The sequence below is a fragment of the Trematomus bernacchii genome, unplaced genomic scaffold, assembly GCF_902827165.1.
Source record: "Trematomus bernacchii unplaced genomic scaffold, fTreBer1.1, whole genome shotgun sequence".
Classification (NCBI taxonomy): domain Eukaryota; kingdom Metazoa; phylum Chordata; class Actinopteri; order Perciformes; family Nototheniidae; genus Trematomus; species Trematomus bernacchii.
Window position 1 is genome coordinate 7,689,321 of NW_022987720.1, and position 26,004 is coordinate 7,715,324.

Consider the following 26,004-nt stretch of genomic DNA (forward strand, 5'->3'; position numbering starts at 1 on the left):
GGGGTCCTCACCTCCTCTAGGGGGGTCCTCACCTCCTCTAGGGGGGTCCGGGGGCATACAACCCCGGGAAGATTTATTTTTAAATGTTGAAGTGAAATGCATCAATCTGGAGCACTTTGAGCACAACATGAATGTATGGATACAGCTCTCAACACTCAGATGAAAGAGAGCTGTATACTTTTCAATAATCCAAACATCTTTAGAATATGATCACAACCAATAACAAATCATTTAAACTGGTTTATTCTTATCTTTCCTAGTTAGCATTCTTTCTTTTTATTTATGCTTACTTTACTAATCACTCCCCTTTAAACAGTTTTTTTTACTGTCCTATACACATTGGAATGATCTCTCTCTCTCTCTCTTTTTCTCATTCCCATATTTCAAAATACTGTATTTTGCTATTTTCTTGCACATTTTTGACATACTTTTGCATGCTATTTCTTTGCAGATTTTCATGCACCATACTGTCTTTTTTTACAAAATTCGACATACCATACAATGTCTTTTTCCCCAAAACAACATTGGTATGTTGACATTTTTAGAAAAAAAAACAACATATGTTGATATTTTGAGAGGGGAAAAAAATAGTATAGTATGTCGAGATTTTGATAGAAAACGACATGGTATAGTATGTTGAAAATAGTAGAACAATTACATAGTATAATATTTCTAAATTCTGAGAAAAAAAACACATACTAAAATAAAAGTCATACAAGTATAGTATGTCATAAAAGGTAATATTAAAGTCGATCAATAAAGTGAAAGAAAAGATAATGAAAGCAGACGGCAGACCCTTGTTAGCTGAGTCCAGTCCTCATGCTACGCTAAGTGGCTGCAGCTCCACATTTAACAGTTTATTTGTTTCAACTATAAAATAACTTCAAGGACACAGATTTTTTTCAGTGGTTTTATTATTAATGAACTGGTTTCTTCTGTAAAAGGACAGAGGAGGTGTGGGGGGGGAGGGGGGGAGGGCTGTTTTCACTGTCGTCAGTCTAAATGATTCCACCAGTTACCGTCTTTAGTCCAGCTCCGAGTGAAAACAGTCTGTATTTACACTTAAAAATCCAGAAACGTCTCCATGTCTAAAAGATGAGGTGGGTAAAAATGATAGTGTTAATTTGGTGTCAGGAGGTGGGAATGTTACAAGATGCTTGGGGATTTTTTTTTTTGGGGTGGGGGGGGGGGGGTTTCTTCTTCCTCTCCTGAATCCAGCGGTGAGGGAGGGCTTCAGTTTGCAGAGGGGTGGAAGGACAGCTGCTGGGAGGGGTGAGCCTGCACCTGGACAGCTGGAGACAGAACATTTATATATTCCATTCTTTTGTTGGTTTTTAAAACATGACAACATTTTCTATTTGCATTACACTTATCTGTTCAAATAAAAAACAATTAATAGTGTAAAACAAACTATAAGTGTTACATAATAATTAATTAAATCATAATGTATATAAATAAAGATTTTAAAAAGATGTTACTTTAGTCAAATTCATACTATACAATGACCTTTCAAATTCAAAAAGTATTTAAAAAGTCATTTAATTTATTTTAAAAAAGTCAGAAATATCACGTGAAATATGTCAAAAATGTCATAAAAACTAATCATATTCTACGTATTAAATATTATGTCATATAAATGTCAATAAAGTAAGAAAAGTGAAGGTATAGAAATAAATGAATAAGCAAATACGCACAATTTCCCCCAACATATCATCATAATCACCAGGCGCTGCAGAACATTTCAGAACAAAACCACAAACTGCTCTGGTTCAGGTGGGGACTTTTTACCTTGGGGGTGTCCGATGTAGAAGTGCTGTGGGCCCCCCTGCTGGGGGCCGTGCTGGGGGTTGGAGCCCCCGCCCTGCTGAGGGGAGACGTAGTGCAGCATGACGGGCGGCAGGCCGTGACCAGCAGAGTGGTGGGGGCCCGCCATGCCTCCTGCTACATGAGCCTGGGGGGGACAAAAAGGACGCCATGTGAGGAACTGAGATTAAAGGTTAACGTCAGGGAAGAAGTATTCAGACTGTTTACTGCAGTCAAAATACTACTACCATACTGTAAGATACTACACTACAAGTTCAAAACCTTACTGAAGAAAACATTTGTATTGTACAGTAAAATGTAGTACTGTGTGAGTACTTAAAGTAATAATAATAAGATGTAGTTAAAGTAATAAGTGTTCTTTTTTCTAAAACGGAGGGGATTCAAAAATGACAGAGGTGATTTGATTCATAAATACATATATTTAAATATAAATAAAACTATTAATATTTTGATAAAATGTTACATTAATTGATATTAAATGTTAACTTGTTTCTTCATTCATGTACCTCATTTTCATTTCCCCTATGTGTTTGTCTACTTCCTTTCCTCTTTTATTTACAAAAGGGTCAAAAATAACTATCAAGCGATTTTATTAATAGATTATTATATTATTATATTTCTCCTTAATTGAGGTAATAATGAACAATACTTCTTTATGCCAATCAATCCAGATTGGCAGTACATGGCTTCCACTGAAGAGGGAAGGGAAGAAAACTCATAAATACATATATTTAAATGTTAATGAATGCCTTATCTCAGTGGTTCCCAAAGTGGGGGGCGCAGAGGCATGACAGGGCGCGAGAGACCAGGAGGAAAAATGGTTATAAAAAAAGAAATCATAATTTGAAAAATGATTGATTCGAAAATAATATGATACAGTACAGTACTATTACGTCTGGGTCTCTGCGCTTCATTAAAGCTCGGCTCTGTGTGTGTGTGTGTGTGGAACGAGCCATTTTGTGTGCGTGCGAGAGAGAGAGAGCGCACCGGTACCGGAGATCGTTGTTGTTAGCTTCTGGTGCTAGCGAGCTACGCTAACGGATATAAGGAGTTTTTTCAGCAACAAAGTGGAGGAGAGTCCTCTCCTGTCAGACTGAGAGGCTCAGTGAACTAAAGGACTCTCTCAGTGTTATCTCAGTGGGTCTCAAACGTTTTGGTCACCATTAATGTAAACACGAGGCACATGATATATATGATCATTATAGTTATAAAAAAATAAGAGAATAAATGAAAAACAGGTATGAAATACTATATGACAGTAAAACAAGAATAAAGTTTAAAAGGGGAGTAGTTTGTAAAATATCCATAAAGAAAAAGTAAATCTGTTTACAGTTCTGTTTCATATGGGTGTTGAGAGAGGTATCCATAGATCTCTTCATTTTGCTCCAGATTGATGCTTTAAACTTCAATATTTAAAAATAAATCTTCCCGGGGGAGCTTGCCCCCGGACCCCCCTATGTGAGGTCCACACACCACCTATAAAAATAGCACTTTACCCCTGCTTACACCTATATGCCGTGAGCTGATTATCGAGCCTTCATTGTAACAGTTGCAGGTACACTGTGTATGTGCGTGGGGAGTGTTGCAGTAGAAAGTTCCACTGTAGCGCCCGGTACATTAATGGGAAACCCTAAATGTTTGAGCACCCTCTATGAAACGTCAAGCTACCCCACAGCACCCCCAAAATAAATCTCTGGCGCCGCCACTGAGCCTGACTTGTGTTGGGGGGGCCCGACTTTTTTTTTTCTCCAAAGGGGGGGCCTGGCAGAAAGAGTTTGAGAACCACTGCCTTAACTAATCGATCAAATGCTACATCAATTGATATTTCTGTCTTACTTGCTACTTTTTTTGATGTATCTTTGGAATAATTCTCCTGTTCATTTAATCATCAATATGTTGCCTTCATTTCCCCCTTCATTCATTTATTTCTATCAATACTGATAAAGGAAGGGGATGTAAAACTGAGAACATCTCAAGCAGTCAGATTCATGAAGTGGAGAACAAAATGCTAAATGAATGTTTTAAATGTAGTGAACTAAAGGTATAAAGAGAGAGTTGTGACCCTCACACAGACTTGAGACCCTCCCTCTCACTGACCTGTGTGAGCTGGCTGATGGAGGGGAAGCCGTGGGGCAGAGCCTGGTGGGTGGGCAGGCTGTAGCCTTGCATGGCGTAGGAGGCCTGGGGGGAGCTGTGGCCCGGCTGCATGTTAGGAGGGGTGGGGGCCGACAGACCTCCAGTGTGGAACATGTTCTGAGGCTGAGGGCCAGCCTGACTCGACTGAGGGGAAACACAGTTTAAGAAAGATGTTTAAAAAGCAAGAGTAATCAAACCAGGAGGAGACGATTGCTCTTAAGGGCGTCACACAAAGAGACATGTTTATGCTGCACTTTTGAAGAATAATCTCCCATTATTTCCCTATTTTGAAAGTTATCTTAATTCTATGGAAGCCCATTTCAGCCATTAAAAGACAAAAAAATGAAACTTCAGCTTTATTTATTTTTTCCCTTATTTTAATATTTTAAATTCCAAGTCATTATTTTAGTAATGCATTATTTGAAATACTAAATACAAATAAAGCCTCATTATTTCAAAAATAACGACTAAGTAATTAATATGTATATATATTTACTTATTTAATTATAAATTATTATAATAGAATTTATATTTTATTTACACGTCTTTTTTCCATCAAATTTGCAGAAAAATGTGCTTCTTGCAACTCAAACGCCAAAAAAGCATTGTGACGAAATAAATTAGTTTCAAAAAGTGCAAAACAGTATTGTTCGTTGTTTTATGATTGTAAAATGTTGCCTGAAAAGTTGAATTAAAATGTCCTCGTCCTGCTGTTGGTCCCTATGAATGTGGGTGCAGCGTTACCTGATTGTGTCCTGGACTGGGGGCTGAGTGCTGGGGCGGGGGCTGGTTCCCAGTGGGGGTGCTGGAGGGCTGAGGGTGATGCATGGCGCCCGAGTGGTGAGAGAACGACTGAGCTGAGAGACAAAAACAACAACATTAGAGGAAGGAACTCCTTCAGAAGCAGCTACTGATCCCTGATCTGCTGAGCCTCTCATTACAGACACTACACCTCAAACATCATTCTAGTGTTTGTATAATTAATAAAGTATAATTCTGCTTACCATACATGGCCTGCTGTTGCCCCTGCAGGCTCTCAGCCTGGCCGGGGTACTGGCCCCCAGGAGGCCCCATCTGCTGAGGGGGGGCCCCTGATGTCAGCATCCTCGCTCCCCCCTGCAGCATCGAGTAAACTGGCTGGTAATGACAAAAAACACAGAAGAACAATTAAAACATGTAAATAAAGTTTTTAAAACAAGGGGCTCAAAGTGCTCTTTAAAAAGTAGCTATGAGCCATACAGGTGTTGATACACTAGTTAGATGTTTTTTATAATTTCTTGAATCAAATCAAACTTTATTTATAAAGGCACCTTTCATACACAAAGGTAACTCAAAGTGCTTCACCAACCAAACACATAGACAATTTACAAATAAAACAATACTAGCTCCCCCTTCCCAGGTAACACATAATTGTGATTAACAAATATGACTTAATACCATATATTTAAAAATAAATAACAATCAAATAAATCATAAAATACAATTCAGTTAAAAGCAATATTAAAAAGGAGGGTTTTGAGTTTGCTTTACAAAGTGCGAGCGCTCTCTGCCGTCTCCTGGGAGGCTGTTCCACAGTAATAATAAAAACCCTCACCGTGGGTCTGTTTTCACTTTATGATTAAAAGGCTGATTATTGAGCGCACCTGTCCGTGGTAATGGGGGGGCAGGGTCTGGATCATCTGACCGTACTGCAGGTAGGACTGGGGGTACGGTGAGGCCACCAGTGGGGGTCCTGCTGCTGAGGCTGCAGCGGAGATCATGGGGGAGGTGGAGGAGGGGTGGTGCTCCGGACGCTGGCCCACCACCGGGCCTGAGAACAGAACAACACACGCTCAGCGCTTCAGCTCGTAGCTACGAGTCACAGTACTGTCAAGAATATATTAGAAATAAGTTCATCCTATTATTAGACTTGATCTTACTTCATTTGGGGACCTTTCTTATACAAACCAATTTTCTTCTTCTCATTCCAACACCACTTTTAAGATTGTTGTATTAAATAGCTATTAGGCTGTAAACAAACTACACATGGTTTCACTTCACCACCGCTAAGGCTAATTGCAGTGAGGCCTTAAGGAGGTTTCATTTAGACACTTGTTAGCAACCGCCAATTTTAAAGACACATAAAAGCTTCAAAATTCCCCAATCGGCTAATTACTGACATTAATGATGTCGTAGAACAAAATGGTAAAATCTCTTAAGCTTAGGTTAACCACAGTCTATTTCAGACCTCTAACCCAACATACAAACTGCAAAGGCTAGGAAAACAAAAATGCTGACTCATGGGTCAGCATGTGTGCAGCTTTTACCTTTGGCTCTGGGGTATTTGCCCTGGTTGATGGTGTACTGATACATCTGAGGAGCCTGAGGAGGAGAGGAGGACACATTTGAAATCACATCAGTTAAAAGTATCCTCTGAAATGAATCACTGCTCAGGCGAGTACTCAGTTCTGATTGGTCTGTTATTTGTGTATAACAGACTGCTGCTAAGGACACTTTGATCACAGGCGCTGGTGCAATCATATCAATCCACAGAAAGAAGTCCAGTCAAATGAACAATGTCAGTTGTGGCAAAAAAACACATTCGTATTTGTTACACCATCAGAAAACAACATGGAATACTTTTGAAATATTCATTTTTATGAATCTAGAGATCACACACATTTGGATTCATTATGGCTAAGCTGTACTTAGAAAAGAAAGCAAAAGCAAACAAGAGAAGTAAAAAGGTTTGAAGACAGAACTGGACGTCAGATACATCAGCAGAAGAAGGCAGACAGGAAGTAAACATCAAAGGGAACACGCTATGTGCTCTGGCAGTGTTTACAGACTGGTTCATGGAAAATAAAATGTTGGACAGTTGCCGGGCAGAATGTAAGGGAAGAGCTCAGACAGTTACACAGCATGAGTGCTGGGAGACGATGACATTTTCAAAGTTTAATAAAGTAGAAATTGCTAAACTTGCTAAATCACAGAGCTACGCAGTACAATCTGACTGACCATTTCGCTTAGTGAAAGGAATACAATCTACAATCTTCATTAAATGAATTCAATCCTTTTCAAATCAATATGTTGTATCCATGTAATAAGTGGGATGACCTGCAGTGAGACGGTCACTATTACAAAATGAACACTGATATTTGTAATATGACACTAAAGGAGGGTTCAGACCTGAATCTGGTGTCCTTGGATGTGCAGGGGGGACATGTAGGACAGGTAGTGTCCCGGGGGGGTGTTGTAGATGGCGCCTCCCCCTGGCTGTCCTTGGGGGGCCAGAATCAGAGAGGGGCTGGGAGGGGTCGGCCGAGGAGGGGTGGGGGTCGGTGCAGGCTTCTGTCACAACACCAAGAAAGAAATGTTGTTAGGAAAATATTAAACATTTGATTGAAATCTAAATGCGAGTGGTTGTGTGTGTTACAAACTAACCTGGACTGTATTCACTTTTATGGGTTGAAATTCTTTTGCATTTGGATTCAATGTTGAGATTTTCACTTGCCTGCAAAAAGGAAACAGAAAAAAGGGTCATTACAAATATACGGAAAAAATACCGAACGTATAAAATATGATTCAGGAAGTCCAGCTTTATTATATATCTATGTATGAACGTCTGTCAGAAGCAAAAACACCGTGCAGATTTTTATAATACTTATGCTGCATTCACATGACGTGGTTCTGATAGCCTAGCGCTAACTCAGGGGTCTCCAACCTTTTTTAGGATGAGGGCTACTTTCACAAAATAAAACAAGTCGTGAGCTACTTTTACTCCTCTTTTTTGTTTTTTGCAGTGTATATATTTAGCACATTTTAACATTATTATATGCTGACCTTTAACCTTTGTGCGCTGTTTGGGTCTGTGGGACCCTTTTCAGTGTTTACTAAAAGAACATGTATGCAATTTAATGATTTTAACCTCCTTTATTTGGAGGTGGACCTCACAACGTCTAGGGGGGTCCGGGGGCATGCACCCCCCGGGAAGATTATATTTAAATGTTGAAGTGAAATGCATCAATCTGGAGCACTTTGAGCACAACATGAATTGATGGATACAGCTCTCAACACTCAGATGAAAGGGAGCTGTATACTTTTCAATAATCCAAACATCTTTAGAATATGATCACAACCAATAACAAATCATTTAAACTGGTTTATTCCTATCTTATCTTTCCTAGTTAGCATTCTTTCTTTCTATTTATGCATATTTTACTAATCACTCCCCTTTTTTTTTACTCTCCTCCGTGGCGATGACGGCTTGCGTTAAAAAATTATAATAAACATATTTGTAAAGTGGGGGGACACAAACGGGATTTTGACATGTCCCCCCTGTCCCCAGTGGAAACTCTGCCCCTCATGTGTTGTATAGGCTGGCATGACTAGGCTGTTCAATGGGGCTGATGTGTTGTGTAGATTCTGCTAGAAGGAAAATCACGGTCAAACTCCTTATCAAGCGGTGAGCTGCCGCTCCACATTGCTTTTCTTCCCGACTGCAACGCTGGTCCCGCAAATCAAGCAAGAACGTGATTGGTCGATATTCATTGTGGGGGTGGGGGGAGGAGGGGTTTTGTTTTGTGTATTTTTTACATTTTGGATTTGCTTGGCGAGCTATTTTTAGAACATGCCCCGCGGGCGACTCACGTTGCCCCTGCGGGCGACTAAGTGCCCGCGGGCACCGTGTTGGCTACCCCTGCGCTAACCTATACGTTGCACATTGTTGGAAAATGGCCGCCCAACGCTGCGCTCAAAGTTCAAATATTTCATCTCCGACCACATTTCCTGCTGACCTTTTGACACGCACAAATCAGATGAAAGCTGTACAATATTCACAATTCTGAAGCTGCATTGTTTTTGCAAAAAAGTGAGCTTTGAGAGCACAAAATGAAAGACACAAGGAATTGATTTCAGTTTACTTTGTTTCCCTTCATTTTTAGTAGGTCTGCCCTCGACTAAAGATTTTTCTAGTCGACCAATAGTCGTCAATTAAGGCGATTAGTCGACTAATCGTCGCACGTTTATGATACCTTATGATTATAAATATTCTTCTTTTCTTTTCTCCCAAAATGGTTTCAGTTTCAAAGGCTGATAAAGAGCGTTATAATTACAGCATGGTACGTTGTGCTTCACATAAAATATAAAATAAAACTGTAATAATGAACCTTTGAAATATAAATTAAATGTAAAGAGCGCATGAGAGTCACAGCTAGGGATGGGTATCGATAGGATTTTATCGATATCGATACCGCTTATCGATACCGGTATTTATCGATACTTTTCAATAATTTGGTGCTCAAAATTATAGACATGATTACAAGATGTGAAGATTAAACAACAGTCATTTTATTGTAATTTATTTTTATTTATTATTTAATGTAACTTTTTCAATGTCATACCAAGCAGGTATGAGTGTGTTTGACAGTGTGTCTCTGGAAGGGGGGCGGTAATTAGGGGCAGTTCATAAATCCATGTAAACATGACCATTATTCAGTTAAACGGAGACGCTGCGTGCGCAGCGTAACCATTATAATCCATTTATTGCGTTTATTATTTATAATTGTAATGATGGATTATCAGTAATCATTTTAAAGTTACACAGAGACATTGGATTAACTGTTTTTATGCCCTTGAACACCACTTTTGATCACAAAACAGCAAAGGTAAGACATAATTATCATCATGGCTACGTAAAGTGAAGTTGTTTTCTTGCTCTTTCCTGGCTGCTAGTTCAGTGAGTTCTGGTCGTACAGTGATGAGACTTACACCAATGGAATCTGTGGAATCTCAGCTTTCATGTGCTATGTTGACGTAGAAAAGATCGCTTTTGCCAGTTATGTGCTAAAGTAGCCGTTAGCCCCGTTAGCCCATTTTGCTAAGTGTTGATTTAGACCAGGGGCTCTCGAGCCGCATGTGGCTCTTTAAGCCCTCTGCGGCTCTTTAAGCCCTCTGCTCTGGCTCCCTTGAGCTTAGACAAAAATAAGAAGGAAATAAAAGAAAAGTATTTGTAGGACTATATACATTTTGTTGCACGGTTGAAAATGTTTCGTAACTTGTATTTTGAGGTGATACTGTGACACATAAATAAAAAAACGGTTTTAATTAGGTCAACTAAAATATGCGTCATATCCTGCTACGGTCCCGCGCCAGCGCCTTTTCTTGCAGGTGAATAACCTGACCCCCGGCTCGATGAGCGAACTATGGATAAATCAAAGAAAAGAAAAGTACCGGAGGAACACAGGATATCATGCTGCGTGGTTAGAGTTATATGCTTTCAAGCAAACGATGCTGGCTCACCGGTATGTTTGATATGTGGAGAGAAGTTGTCAAAGGTGCTGCAGCCTTTACGTATCGAGGAAAAACACGGAAGAGGAAGATAGCTGACGATCTTCAGTCATAATTCAATCAGTTAACTCTTTGTAGGGTGCAGCTATATGTTTTATTTATTTCAAAGTGGGTCAATTTTAAATTGTATTTTTTTTTTCCTTCAAATGTGCAGAGGACTTCCCAGGTGCTGTGTTGATTTATTTTAAAGTAGACCTGTGTATTTTTTTTAATTCTCCTTATAAGAATTATTTGTTTCTTATTAGAGGTAAACAGTTTTATATAATGTAATAAATAATAAATGCAAAAAAAATGTAGTTTTTGTCTATGATGTAACAATAAATACAACTTTATAAGCTATCAAGCTATCAATTATGTTTTGCGGCTCCAGACAAAAGAAATTGTTGGAAAAGGGGGCAAAATGGCTCTTTTGGTCAAAAAGGTTGCAGACCCCTGATTTAGACTCTTGGTGTTGGACTTCTGTTCCGTGTAGGTAAAATGGTTCATATCGTCTGTTAGCTGAGTTTTTCCCGTGAAGTGGGTATGCATCATGAATAGGTTGTTAAATGTTAAGAAGCCTTGAGACGCTGTTTCTAGCAAGATGTTGCGCCTGTGTGTGAACAAGCAGCGAGGACACACACGGAACATTTAGTTATAGTTTCTATTATTCATATCTGAATATAACAACCCAATAAATACTACAGAGGAAACGGAAACACTGAAAATATGAGCGTCGGCAAAAATCCCTCATCATGAAATGAAAGCTTTATCGTTTTCTGAGGTCAGAATGATTATATATTATAGGTCTATATATGTTGATACAAAGCTAGGCTACTGCCTGACTCACTGCTGCCGTTTTCCTCAGAGTCTGAGAAAGTAACACACGTTGGGGATAATTAAGCTCCGTGTTTTGTTATGAAGCCGGCCTTCAGGAAGCTGCGCTCTGATGGTGTGGACATGGAGCAGACTTTTTGCCGTCGTAGTTTGCCTTTACTCGCTCAGAAAGATCCACACTTTGGATTTCCTGCCCGACCAAATTAAGTTAATGACCAGGCTCCGCTCTGAATGAAGTCTGAGGGTTTCCGGCTGACGCGTCATAGCACATGCAGCACACGGATGGAGCTTTTTTTTTTTAAATAATTGTTTTCAACTAATCGACTAATGAAAAATTGCTCGATTAAGACTTTATTAGTCGACTAGTGATTATTTGACGAAAGGGGGCAGCCCTAATTTTTTGTTTAGTGCAGGGGTGCCCAATAGGACGATTGCGATCGACTGGTAGTTCGCAATGCAGTGTGGGTAGATCGTGGCAAATTCAAATCTCTCCAACCATATTGTCTGGTAGTTTTTTTGTTGCCATAAGCACAATTTAAAGTCTTTTCAAATGTAGTCAGCACCACCCCCTCTCATCGATGCCACAAGGGCACAACGAGGCGCCTTCAGCGCACACAGTGCCTCCAGAGCGCACAGGGACGATGCTTCTGAGCCTTTTGGAAAGGAAAAATAATATTTCTAATTCAGGTGCCGTACTCATGCCGCCTTTTGGCATGCTCAAATCCAGAGACGGAACAGACATCTCCTCAAAGACAAATGGAGCATTATTTAACACCAGGAAATTACTGTTATATCGATTCGATAATGAAATCGCTTTTTTGAAAAAGTTTCCAACCATATTTTATGAATATTAACTGTGTGTCGTCTCTCGTACACGATCACATTGTTTAGTTATACAACAGCGATTGCACTAAAAAAAGTTGGAAAGCGGACCCGATGCGCCCTGGTGACCGAACATTAACTTACTTTGCTGCTGTGCCGATTCTGGCTGGAGAGAGTAAATTGCCAGCGGTTATATATCCTTGAAAAAGTGTGGGCACCCCTGGTTTAGTGCCTTACGATTCTTTTTTTATGGGCATTTTTGGGGGGACATTGTTAAACGGGAATAAATAACAATATCTTTATAACTTTATATACCTGACAACCTGAACCTAATGTCCACTCTCTTTTATCATGTATGGTGTTAGTAGCTGCTGCAGTGACTCACGTAGCAGACTCTGGCCGCTCCCCACTCTCTGAACAGCTCTCCTCGCTTCCGGGGGCCGGCTGGCTAGTCCCAGGCTGCGGCCCCTCCGGCCCTGAGGCCTGGGGGCCAGCAGGAGCCTCAAGGGTCTGCTGCAGGTCCTGGGCAGAGGAGGGCACAGGTTTGGGCGGGGAGGAGTCGTGCTGAGCAGGATCTGCAGAGGCTGGGCTCGCTGCTGGGGAGGAGGTGGGCTGCAGCTGAGACACACAGGAAGGAACACGTCACAAACTGACCACTCACACAGCCTGAATGTACCTATGCTCTGTGGAATCATTTAAATGCACACAATGTTACATCATTTATACATCACTTCTGACAAAAATAATAAATGGAAATAAAACGCATCACATTGTTCTCACCCGGAACTCTTTGCCGAACTTGCGCAGCTCCTCCAGCTGGTTCCTCTGCTGCACAGAGGGAGCTGCAAAGAGGGGATGGGGGTTAGAAAGCACTGATCACCACATACTAAACACTGGAGACAGTGTATATATTATTATATTATTATTCCCTGAAAGCCAGTAGAAGACGCTGCATGTGTACGGCCCCTGATTTTTGTTTCGATGTAAATACAAATATTAAGGTAAAATTGCATAAATAGTCAAATATGAAAACAAAGAGAAAGAAAGCATAATAATATTACAGGATTTGCTGTCACTATTCGAAAATTTCACACAAAACATCCCAGAGTCAAAATAAAATGACTGTCCGTTGAAAAGAATTCTCATCCAATTCCATCACTTTACTAGAACTTCCATCACTTACTGAGAAATGCAAACGACAATTACAAAGTGTGAAACACTTTAACAAAGCTTGAGACAAATGTACATTTTATAAAACAAATTTACATTTTATAAAACAAATTTACATTTTATAAAACAAAATTACATTTTATAAAATAAAATGACTTTAGCGAAACACTTTTAAAAGAACTGAGACAAATGTACAAGTCTCTAAACACTTTAACATTTGCCGAAACACTAACAAACTAGAGAATCAAACCGGAGAGGGAATGTCCATCATACCAGAAGTGACGTGCAAGTGATTGACACAAACTTAAGTTTGTTTTGGCGGATAGACCGCCGGTACCTATGGACGGTACGAGTGTGTTTATGGTCGTTAAACATGTTTGGTCCGTTCTGTGGAAACCACCTGGGCCAAGTGACACGGTTTTGCTCATCACGATATACTTTCTCGTGCGTAAGAGATACGTTCTTGTGCGCACGAGAAAGTTACCGGTTCGCCAAGTAGGAAGTGGAGCTGTGCCTTTTACACACAGCCTTCGCTGTGTTTACCTTCATTAGAACAGCTAAAGAGCCACTGCAGGCTGCTTCGTTTTAAGATAAGATAAGATGGACCTTTATTAATCCCCGTGGGGAAATTCAGTTGTACAAAGCAGCAACAGGGTAAGCGTGAAAAAACAGGACAGCAAAGATTCACACAGATTAATAAAATCAAAAATAAAGTCAAGAAAAAAAACACACACACCTCCACCCACCCACACACACACCCGTCCAAATCCATACAAAAATGTCATCTGTGGAAGCCGTAGTACTGTAAAAAGCACGACCAATCATTTTAGCCGGCCCGGCTAAAATAACTGGATGGCCTACCTGCCTGTCAGCCTTCCATCTGTGCACAAACTTATCTCGTGCCCTCATTGGTCATGTGCGCGTTCGTGTGTGTTGGAGGAGGGGCTCTGTAAGGAAGTGGCAGATTTTTTCCGGTTGTGTATTTTCAAATTCTTGCGCACTCGAGTTGGTTTCTCCAAAATTACCTACCCCACCTTTAATCGCAGTCATATCAATCAATGTTAACTTGGAAAGACACAATATTAATATTTTAACTCAATAACATTAGGTGACATTATTGTGGCAAGCCTTACATATAAATATATAAGGTAGCAGACATAATTTAATGAATTGTAACTGAACAATAACAAATAAAAGACCAGCAGGGGTACCAAATCTATGCAGACTGCTGCAATAAGTACATTAATTAACTGTCTCATCGATGTTTGTCTGAATGAATATGATACTATTAACAATCATATTATTCATTATCAGCTGTCAATCACTGTTATGATTCACATATTCATTTATTATTGAATAAACTGTATTCTTTGGAGGAGTTAATGATGAATGTTCCTCAAGATGCTTGCTCACCCTCCTTCAAATTTGAAAGACAAATAATTATATCATGTATCAAAATTCAAAAGATTCAAAAGAACAGTTCAGCGCCCCACGACTTTACTGCAAACAGTTACAACCTTGACTTTACATCAGAAAGAACAAACATTAAAAGAAGTGACTAACTGCATCAGTTAGGGTTACAAAACGTGTATTCAGCTAAAACATATACATCGCTGCAGTTATTATAACATTACATTACATGTCACTTGTTAGACGCTTTTATCCAAAGCGACTTACATACTCAATACTCGGGGTGAAGTGTCTTGCCCAGGGACACAACGACATGCTGACTGCAGTGGGGTTTGAACCTGTGACCCCCTGATCCGAACATCAACGCACAACCCACTGCACCACACGCCTATTATCCAGTGGAAAGTCCTTACCTACTGGCCTAGTTAAATCAAAGTGGTTACTTTTTTTTGGCTGGGCAGTGTAGTTTTACACACCGTCTTATTTGACTTTCTCAGGACTTAAAACTGTTTTTTGGGGGCAGACCCCGACAAAGAAAAAAATATATACACACATACAAGGTCATCATCTTAACAGTTGTTTATGCTCATCGAGTCATCCGTGAGCAGAGCATCAAGTTGGCATGCCTATTACAGCTGAATGTGGCGATTACCATGTTGTTCAGCAAAACGCCTCACAAACTTATTAAGATCTAAAGCGTTTTGATTCAATGCTGAGTACAGCCAAACTTGACAGTCTCTTCTCTGTCATTGTAGACCGCAAATACCTCATTCCTTCCGTCTACTTGAGTCCAAAATATGCTTCTCGTTTTGCGCCGTCCCGTTCAAATGAAATCGCCGCCAATCATATTTCCAAGCTCGCGCCAGGGCCGGGGGAGGGGTTACAAGGCTCCGTCTTGTGCTGCATTCACTTGCACTCGGACATTAGAGATTTTCTCTCATAAATGTCCGATGAGCCACAACTTTTCTTTCAAAACAATGATGCCAACTGGGGTGGCAGCTGGGGTGGCAAGGCTATTTTTTAGGGTGGCAGTTGCCACCCCATGCCACCCCGGTAGATCCGCCCCTGGAAAAGACACGACGGTGCGGGACACACCAATCTGAGTAGGGCGACAGGACGCTCATCGACGGCCAGACATCTATCGACGGCCGAAATCGGCTTGGTGTGTCAGGGCCTTAGACTACTACCACAAATACAATGAAGTACTTTTACTGTGTACTTTTTGAGTAATAGCCTACTCGATCAAACTCCCCTCCTGACTACAATAATGCATGTATTTTGCTATATTTGTTGAGGGATAAAATGATTTTTTGCAATAAGTTCTACATGAAATTGATATTGTTGGACTCAGTACTACTCCCACAAGTACAATCAAGTACTTTTACTGTGTACTTTTTGAGTAATACTCGGTCAAACTCCCCTCCCGAGTACAATAATGCACGTTTCTGCTATCTTTGATGAGAGATCAAAATAATTTGTTACCATAAGTTCTACTTGTTCTTCTAAATTGATACTGTTGGACTCAGTACTACTTGGACTACTACCACAAGTACAATCAAGTATTTTGACTCTGTACTTTTTGAGTAATACTCGGTTAAACTCCTGTCCTGAGTACAATAATTCATAGTTCATAGAGTACAATACATGAATTATTGTACTCAGGACCGGAGTTTGACTAAGTATTAATCAAAAAGTACACAGTAAAAGTACTTGATTGTACTTGTGGTAGTAGTCCAAGTAGTACTGAGTCCAACAGTATCAATTTCACTAAAAACTTATCGCAAAACATCATTTTATCCCTCATCAAATATAGCAGAATACATGCATTATTGTAGTCAGGAGGGGAGTTTGATCGAGTATTACTCAAAAGGTACACGGTAAAAGTACCTCAATAGCCGCGTTCACACCAAGTACTTTGCCGTACTTAGTGCCGGCACTTAGTGCCCCGGCACTTATTACCCCAGGGCACTTAGTACAGATCACGTTCACACCGGAATAAGTTCCCTGAGGGAAGATTACGCAAATGAGCCGCTGACGTCACTTCTGCTTTGGGTTTACTGGCAGGCCGCAAACCACTTCACGGTGTATACTGCCACCCGAAGTCCCCGGCCGGAAGTCCCCGGAGTTGGGGACTGGCATCAGTAGAAGCTGCTGGGACTCTCTAGCTTCTAAAAATGGGGGTAAAAGTTCCCGGCTTGAAGTACTCTTTTTGGTGTGAACGCAACATAAGGGGTACTAACGGAACTAAACGCGAAAAGTACGGGGAAAAGTACTCCGGTGTGAACGCGGCTATTGTATTTGTGGTAGTAGTCTAACAAGTACTGAGTCCAACAGTACCAATTTTATTAAGAACTTATGGCTAAAAATCTTTTTATCCCTCATCAAATATAGCAGAAGTGGCATGATTTTGTTCTCTACTTTGAGAGAGTATTACCCAAAAAGTACACAGAAAAAGTACTTCATTTTATTGTTGGTAGCAGTCAAACTAGGACTGAGTCAAACAGTGTCAGTTTTATTAAGAACTTATGGTACAAATTATTTGTATCGCAAATAAAGCAGAAAAAACATGCATTATTTAACTCTTGTACTAGCGTCAGTGCCGCTTCTCAGCGATTACCCTAAAGGCGCGATTAATCACGCACTCAAAAATGAAGAGCTGTAATTTGACCAAGCAAACGCGAGAGATGGCTGAGTTGACCGCAGTACCGGAATGGACAACACTATCATAATATCTTCTGAAAACAAATGCCAGTGTCTGTGTCTGTGTCTGTGTCTGTGTCTGTGTCTGTGTCTGTGCGTGTGTTAAAACGAAGCAGCCTGCAGTGGCTCTTTAGCTGTTCTAATGAAGGTAAAAACAGCGAAGGCTGTGTGTAAAAGGCACAGCTCCACTTCCTACTTGGCGAACCGGTAACTTTCTCGTGCGCACAAGAACGTATCTCTTACGCACGAGAAAGTATATCGTGATGAGCAAAACCGTGTCACTTGGCCCAGGTGGTTTCCACAGAACGGACTAAACATGTTTAACGACCATAAACACACTCGTACCGTCCATAGGTACCGGCTGTCTATCCGCCAAAACAAACTTAAGTTTGTGTCAATCACTTGCACGTCACTTCTGGTATGATGGACATTCCCTCTCCGGTTTGATTCTCTAGTGTGTTAAAGTGTTTCGGCAAATGTTAAAGTGTTTAGAGACTTGTACATTTGTCTCAGTTCTTGTAAAAGTGTTTCGCTAAAGTAATTTTGTTTTATAAAATGTAATTTTGTTTTATAAAATGTAATTTTGTTTTTATAAAATGTAATTTTGTTTTATAAAATGTAATTTTGTTTTATAAAATGTAATTTTGTCTCTAGCTTTGTAAAAGTGTTTTGCATCTTGTTAATTTGTTTTTGTTAATGTTAAATAGTTTTTTCTTTGGTAAAAGTGTTTTGCTAATGTAAATTAGTTTTATAAAATGTACATTTGTCTCAAGCTTTGTTAAAGTGTTTCACACTTTGTAATTCTCGTTTGCACTTCTCAGCCACCGTACTTTACAGTGACTATGCCTGCGTCAATTGTACAAAGGAAACCTCTCAAGTTTATAGTTCAATGTAGCCAAATTTGACTTTTCTAACTTAAAAATGACAGCTACTTTGACTTAAATGCTTCAATATATCTCAAATCTAACAGTAGGAAAACAAATTATTATAAATATTGTGCAGAGATAGCTTTTTCTAAACAACATGTATTAACAGGGAAATAAGATTGCAGAAAGCAGAGGGCTAGACCTCGCTCCCAGCCTAACCAAACACAGTGGGATTTTAAAGATTGACATAATCACAACATAAACCCAGTGTTTTGTAATGTCAAGTGTAAACGTGTTTTACCTTTGGTGCTCTTCCCTTCAGCCAGACTTTCAGATCTCTCTTTAGCTGCTGTGTTCAGGATCTCATTCACTGTGGAAGACAGAGAGAAACCTGATCACCAAGAGAACACTGACACATTTAATGCATTTAGTGTTGTGGTTGATCAAGTTTGGACTTCACATTTACTACATTCTTCAAATCAGAGTAATTTTAACTCCACTTTTTTATGCTCATGCACATTAACACAAAAACCTTATAATCCAACTCTACCTCATTAGATACAAATATAAAAAGATAAACTTTGCACACGTAATGTATAATGTATCATTATCCTATGTTTATATTTGGGTTGGAGCAGTTTTGCATTATATTATTTTACTATAATATATCAAACTTGTATATTGTGTATCCTAGAGGTGCTCTTTAGATATGTCTTTGTAGTGTTCATATGTATATACTGTATTAACTGTTTTAATCCTGTGCAATGCCTGAAAAGCTACACATGACCATTTTTTTTAAATGTATGGTCAAAAAAAGAACATTGATCTATCTATGTATGCAAAATGCACTTTTTTAAAGGGGACGTATTTTGCTCATTTTCAGGGTCATATTTGTATTTAGTGTCTCAACTGTGACATGTCTCCATGCTTTAATGTTCAAAAAGCTCTTTATTTTTCTCATACTGCCTGTGTTGCAGCACCTCTTTTCACCCTCTGTCTGAAACCAGTGCAACTGATTGGTTAGTAATAATAATAATAATAATAATAATAATAATAATAATACGCAAACAAAAACCTATATAAACACTTGACAGGAAAGGGGAAACCCCAACAAATGTAATATAGCGTCTTCTGCCCCATGTATTAAATAACTTAATAAAAGTCTCACCATCGACAGTGAACAGCGGGGTCGGGCCGGAGGCTTTGGCGCCGGTTGTTGCCATGGTGACAGCGGAGGTGGAGTTGGAGTCCAAGAAAACAGGGCCGCCCATTGGGATATCGAGGGGCGTGGCTCGAGAGACTGCACGGAAGATTCACAAATCAGCAGTGTGCTTTGTGTCTGTGTCTGTGTGCATGTATTTTTTGTGTGTGTGTGTGTTGTATGTACCTGCTGAGGACTGGGAGTTGGGGTTGCGCAGGGTCCTGCTCTGGAGTCTCTGGGATTTAGGGGAAGTTCTGGAAGTAACTGAGACAGAGAGAGGGAAACAGCATGAGAAAACAGACACTCACACATAAACACACCCCCCCCCCCCCCCCCCCACACACACACACACACACACTGAACAGCATCTCACTGACTGTGAGCATCTCCCTGGTTTCCTCCACATAATAATCCACAGACCTTATTTCAGGCATAAAACCAAAAACCCTTTGACTTCCAGGCTAGAGAACAGGAAGTGCTAAAATGCTGATTTATTTAAGGGTTTAAGGACTCATTCCTGCACCACTCTATAAAAGGAACTTTAATGGATAAAATGTGCTTCCTTATCAAGGTTCAAGGTCAAGGTTCTTTATTTTGTCATACGAACATAGCTACAGTGTAGGTATGTAGCTAAGGCATGATGCGTTTTCTCGAAACTGGTATCTTTAAACCTCCATACCTCCGTTGACAGAAGAGCGTGCGTTGTCACCGAGGGCCTGTGGGTGAGAGAGGGAGTTCGGGAGGACGTGATTGGTGCAGGGAGGGCTGCCGGCCGCGGGTGGGCTGCCCTGTGATTGGTGGGGAGAGTAGGAGCTTCTGACGGACAGCGGGCTGCTGCGGTCAGACGGGGGTTTGGGGGAGGAGGCGCCGGCCGGGGGGTGTCTGGAGGAGGAGGGGGGGGCGGTGCGCCCGGAGGCCCCGGACCGGCCCATTCCGATCTCTCGAGCCCGCTGAGGGAGGGGAATGTATTTACCTTCCCTGGGAAACAAGGCGGAGGGGAGAAGTGGTCAGATGAATTCTGGGAAGTTTTCTATCAGAGACATTTCTGTGGAGCAGAAAGTAAACGTTTAATTCTTCTGTAACTGTAAATGTTATGATGCTTCAATTGTAATATTGTATGACGAATCTGTCCTTCAATAAATAACATATTAAAGATAATAAATAAACTAGTGTTACCTGCCGGTGGGGATGAAGCCGGGGCTCGCCCTCTCCTCCCTCTCCCTCACCACCGAGCTGTATTTGTCCTCCTCGCTGCGGCCCTCGTCGTTCTCCAGAGAAACACGCCGGCGGTACTGCAGGCTGCCCTCGATCTCATTGGCCAGCCGAGCGGCTCGCGCTTCCCTCTGACGGAATCCCTCAGAGGTGCCCTTCTCCAAAGGCATGCTGGGAAATAAAACAGATTTTCAGTTAAAAACTATTACAAGCTGAATAAACTGTTATGAACAGGTTTAGACTGAAGGACAAGGTCGTTTGACATGCCATCAGGAGATTCATTCAATTAGAATTACAGTTCAAATGACTCCTAACCTGTTTTGCTACAATTTGCCTTGGACTTTGATAAACTACGATAGACCACTTTCAATCATTTCTGAGATTTTATAGACCAAACGATTAATTGACTCATTAAAAATGGTCACATTAACCAACATTTAAAAATATTGTTAGTTGCAGCCCTTCTAGTTGTAGTACAATTATCAGATTATTATACTTTCATATAAGGGATAAATGTTGACAGTAAAATATAATAAAAATAGAAACAGATTAGAACCATCATTCATATCTGTTATGATAATATTTTAATAGTAAAATCAAGTTTCATATTGAAATAAGTGGGATAGATATGATACAATAATAACCTATGCTCCCGTTTAAAGCTCTCTCACCAACATATCACCATAACTGATAGGAAAGAGAGTAAACTATTACAGATAATAAACCCGGGATGAAAAGTCAGGGTTTGCTTATAGTCCCGCTGAATAGTCACTTTGCCTGGAGGAGTCAAACTGACTCACGTATACATGGAGAGGCTGGAGTCGTAGGTGGACTTGACGCCGTACGTCTCCTCGTTGAACTTGAACATCTCGTTGGCGTCCCAGCCGTTAGACTGAGGAAGAAAAACACATGAAAGTGAGACATTTGAAGCAGTTCCCTTCATGCGACCATATCTCTACTGGACACAGTGGAGGCTAGTTCAACACATATTTCACACACATTTTTCTGTTATCAGCCGGCCAAACATTCAAAGACTGAAACAAGGCCGCTGCTTGCCATATCACATTTACACTCAACTTGGCGACCTTCTCTTTATGTTAGCTCTTTATTTCTAAACTAGCGGCACGTTGAGTGACTTATTTAAACAAAAATTACGTATTCAAATCAATTATAATGTAATTAATTCCTAAGCATGCTGATCAGAGTAGTCTCAGTGATTTTGTATAAATAAAGAGATATATAGATAAATTGTTTCAGATAGGTAATAAAGTGATGCATCTCTAGCAGCCACTTCAATGTGTATTACACTTCCTTTCATTTGAATATGTTAGTGATTGAGATCTCACCGCGTCTGCTTCCAGCTCAAAGTTTTCTCCGTTTCCGTTTCCATCCCACCTCTGCAGGACCTTCTCCCGGTGGTCCCCGTTCACCCGGGTTGCGCTGATAGACGTGTCAGTGAACGTGTCTAGACACACAAATGAGTCAACAATTACAACTCTCATAGACACTGTTATGCTGCCACCTCGAATGAACCTCACAAAAATATGTGTATAGCTTTAGACCACTTAGTTTGTCTTCACCACAATTTGGTTTACGTAACCTGATTTATTCTCAAAGTTTACAGCCATGCGGATGTTTTGAGTTAAGAGTATTATGGAGCAACCTGGATCTGAACTATAAATGTTGTTTTTTGTTAACATGTTTGTTATTTTTTTTACTTTAAGTTGTTTTCACCTCTGTAAGAGAGATGCCACATCAGTTGTAATTAGACGTAGAGTAACCAGACAAACTGGTTATAACATAAAAAATGTGACATCTTTAAAGAATTTAAAGGCTTACATAAACGTTTAAATCTTAACCTACAAGAAGAAAAGTTTTACAGTATTACACACCACAAATACAAATTCCTCTTGTTTTTTTTACCTCTGACAGCAAAGTTTAGGTCGACATCGCGGCAGGTCATGGTCACCAGGTCGGCGGGGCTAAAGATCATGGTGTCTGTGATATCTTCGATCTTGGGTTGAGAGGACTGGCTTCCTCCTCCTTCCTCGCCGCCTCCTCCTCCTCCTCCTCCATCACCTTCTCCATTGCTCTGTTTATGGACAGCATCCACAGCCAGTTCACACTGAAGATGGACAGAAGAGTACACACTGATAAATCACATAACTTGGATACAGAGAAAGTGAGGTGTTAGGAGGCTTCTTCTTTTTTTTTACCTGTGAGCTTAAAGTCTTAAAGACTCCCTCGTAGGCTGCGCCGTTTTTCACTCTCACATCACAGGTGGAGCCCTGAAAACCAGACCTGTTAGTGCCTTTGTATGTGGTGCTTTTAATAAAAAACTGTTCTGATTACAACTTCAGACAGACAAAACAGCTTACCACCACTGCTGTGAGGAAATGGAGCATTCTGGCATTGTTGTAGACGCCATCAAATACCTGCAGGTATACAGCTGACATGAGAGTGTGTTGCATTGGTTAAACTGCCTCAACAGAAATCTGAGGCATTAATAGGTATGTTTAGAGGAACAATACTAACTTTTATAAATATATTGATGCCAATATTTGCACTATAGTATATTATTTTTTCTAATGTCTCTCAACAAAAACAAAATGTTTCATACATTTTTGTGTAGAGAAAAAACAAACATCATTTTACCAATTGACGGAAAATACATTTAAAGTCTTTGTTAGTGATGAATTAAGTTATTTGAAATACCTTCTTGAAAATGTGAAACTATTTAATATGTTGCCAGGTTTTATTTTCCCTCCCTGGCTATATTACATGTATTTTTTTTTTTACTTTATTTGATCCATTATCATTTGTATGATTCTTTCTATTTCATTGTATTGTTGATTTATTCAATTTCTTCAACATTTATTTTAAGACTCTGGTAAAATACTTTTAAAATTCCCATAAAAGTAGGGAACATGCAGGCCACCCCGGGCCCCCTAGTTTTGGGCTGGGCCATGAATACTAGCTCCGCCCCTGGTTCTAACAAGTACATTTTCTGAATAGAAACGCTCTGCTGTCACTACTTACTAAACTGCTTACAGGAGGTGACTGTGATGGAGGTTTCATTGTGTTCCTGGTCCTGCAGAGTGGAACAAAATAAAAACAAACATCAGCTAGCAGCTCAAATCTGCTCCTTCAGTGAGAACAATAACACAAGCCTCTAACAGGCAACACAGCAACCTTTCTAGCTAGCAGGCGAGCAATTTAAACTAATGACATGGCATAATTAGGTACAAATTAAATCGGCTAATATAATCTAAACTGTTTGTCTTAAGGGTAACATAGTTAAATATGATGGTTGTTGTTGTATAAAATAGCAAAATTCGGCTAGCTAAGTCAGCTAATGGAGCTAGCTTGGCGTAGACGTCGAATGTTAACAACAGAGACACAAACGAACCGCTAGAAACGACGTCGGCATCACATTAGAAACTGACAGTTGAGCAATTCTTTAGTATTTAAATTATACTTTTTAGTCATGTGCATCCCTGATAATCCAGTCTCGTCGTTTCAGCAAAAAGTCACACGGTTAGTTTGACAGGCCAAACACGATACACCGCTGGAAAACAACAAAACACGGCAGCGGGTGCATTAGGTTTGTCCGGACCCGGTGACTGCTGTCCATGTGATGAGGGTCGAATCAAGCTCCCGGGCAGGTTCCAGGAAATAGTCAAATCAACACAGATAGTTTGATTCAATAAAAACACTCCATTGTGTTTAAAAGTGACCGTTTTTCAACCATGAAAGAACTCCCGGAGTGTGAATTTCCCCATCTATGAATGTACGCCCAAGAACCGGGCTCAGCCGAGGTGCTGTAACGAACGCACCAATCGTAAACCCCGCCTACTCATTTAATCCAAAACCTGATTGGACAAAACCTGCTGTCAATACTTTCTGACCTTTTTTAATCATTGGTTGGTTTTCATGTCAATCATTTTTCACGACGGGTCGTAATGATTGAGGTCATGTAAGGAAATTGATGCTGCAGCATGTTTTTAATTGGTTTCAGTAAAGAAAAGTTAAAATGAACACATATTTTAATATAATAGGGAATAAAGTAAGTTTTATCCCCATAATAAGTAATACAATAATAGTACAAGAATATTTTCCAAATTAATAGTCCAAAGGAAACATTTAAGAAAATAACCATATCTATAATATACAAAAAAGGGTTTTTAGTATATAATATTTAACCATATATCAAATCTTAATAAACTGACATTATTGACCTTGGAAACAGGTCACGTTCCTGTTCCTTTGAAACAAGAAATTGTGTGTGCTATGCTGTTATATACAATGTGTCATTTCAATTGAAGACGACTGTGTAATGTGGTTGAAAGCCTTTTGTTTAGTTTGTCACCGTTTGTAATATGTAATACACTATTGGAGGCACTTTATGTTGATTTCCAACACAATGCAGCAGGAACCATATTTGTTTAACACTGCAGGATAAAGAAATTAATTAAAAACATAATTGCTGCATAACACTGCTTGTGCGTATGAAGAATAATATGACTTTAAAAAAAATCCACATATCCCTATACAGCTTCTATGTGCTCCAGTAACCTGATGCCTTTTATACAGGCAAAACATGAAATACTCACTTGGGGGTCCAGGGACAAAATCCTGCATCTTGGATCCAGTTTACACATATACTCAGAAAAACGTATAACACTGATATAAACCTAATATCAATTTATTCTGGGGCCAAAACTATTTGAAATGAAAAATAACACATTTAGTCCAAAATTATAAAGTTTGTATCTCCTTTTAAAAATGTAGAGAAAGAAAAATGGCGGATAGATAACAATTTAAGTTTCAAATGTCTGTCGGTATATTTTATAACGCCATTGTCATAAAAACTCTTAACAAAATCGTTTTTTTAAATAACTTAGTTCTATTTGATTTATTAACTTAAAAGCTTTAAAACTGGTGTTTTTTCCACATTTGTCATACTTGTTAGTATAAAGTGATGACGCCTTAATGGGGCGCTGAGAAAATGCAGATACATGTAAATAAGCAATGATGGTGTTAGAGGTTAAATAGATTTGTAGTTTTTGTGGTTATACAAATGTTATAATATTTGTGCGGTTAGTTATTTGAGGTGCAAGCCTCCTTTTTTGTGGCGCAGTCGGAAGAGCCAACAAATATGCACTGAAGCAGAACATTCTGTCAGATCAAAATATATTGTGCATTTTGGAAATTATTAAATATTTATTTTTCAATAAATGTTGACTTTTGGACTTTAAAACGCTTTGGGGTTATTAGAGAGGTCTGAAACAATTATTTGCAGCCACCACTGTAATTTAACTAATAGCATATACTAATAATAAAAGTATAGCTCGACTTTGTCCGACAGCTTTTACAGTTTGCTAAAACTAAAAATTATAATAAATGGTGATTTAAATTCAAAATTCTTCACAAATATTTGATACAGCCCTAGCAGTGTAAATGATTTACTAGAAATAGCATTTAAAAAGGTGACAGGAAGAAAAGAAAGACCACACCAACTTC

General features: G+C 39.7%; 1 protein-coding gene across 2 annotated transcripts; it reads right to left on the reverse strand.

The window, feature by feature from the left end:
• Positions 1-938: 938 nt before the first annotated feature.
• Positions 939-24,317, reverse strand: atxn2l (ataxin 2-like). Of its 2 annotated transcripts, none has more exons than XM_034142989.1 (23): positions 23,960-24,317; positions 23,521-23,572; positions 22,860-22,916; positions 22,698-22,769; positions 22,405-22,606; positions 21,828-21,946; positions 21,282-21,373; positions 20,446-20,652; positions 19,949-20,247; positions 19,456-19,533; positions 19,237-19,368; positions 18,370-18,438; positions 12,703-12,764; positions 12,308-12,540; positions 7,384-7,453; positions 7,129-7,290; positions 6,267-6,321; positions 5,604-5,770; positions 4,965-5,097; positions 4,705-4,817; positions 3,922-4,104; positions 1,789-1,951; positions 939-1,292 (listed from the first exon to the last, which is right to left on the reverse strand). In XM_034142989.1, the coding sequence occupies exons 1-23, from the start codon at positions 23,974-23,976 to the stop codon at positions 1,234-1,236; spliced, it is 2,796 nt and encodes a 931-aa protein (XP_033998880.1). In that variant the 5' UTR covers positions 23,977-24,317; the 3' UTR covers positions 939-1,233. The 2 variants fall into 2 exon arrangements, with proteins under 2 accessions (XP_033998880.1, XP_033998881.1); XM_034142990.1 differs by lacking the exon at positions 23,960-24,317 and adding an exon at positions 23,891-23,909.
• Positions 24,318-26,004: the final 1,687 nt, after the last annotated feature.

Coding starts and splice junctions, on each gene's coding strand:
- atxn2l (XM_034142989.1), bottom strand. Junction 22,770..22,859: donor ATTTCCTCACAGCAGTGGTG/GTAAGCTGTTTT, acceptor TCTGGTTTTCAG/GGCTCCACCTGTGATGTGAG. Junction 5,771..6,266: donor CAAATACCCCAGAGCCAAAG/GTAAAAGCTGCA, acceptor TTCTGTTCTCAG/GCCCGGTGGTGGGCCAGCGT.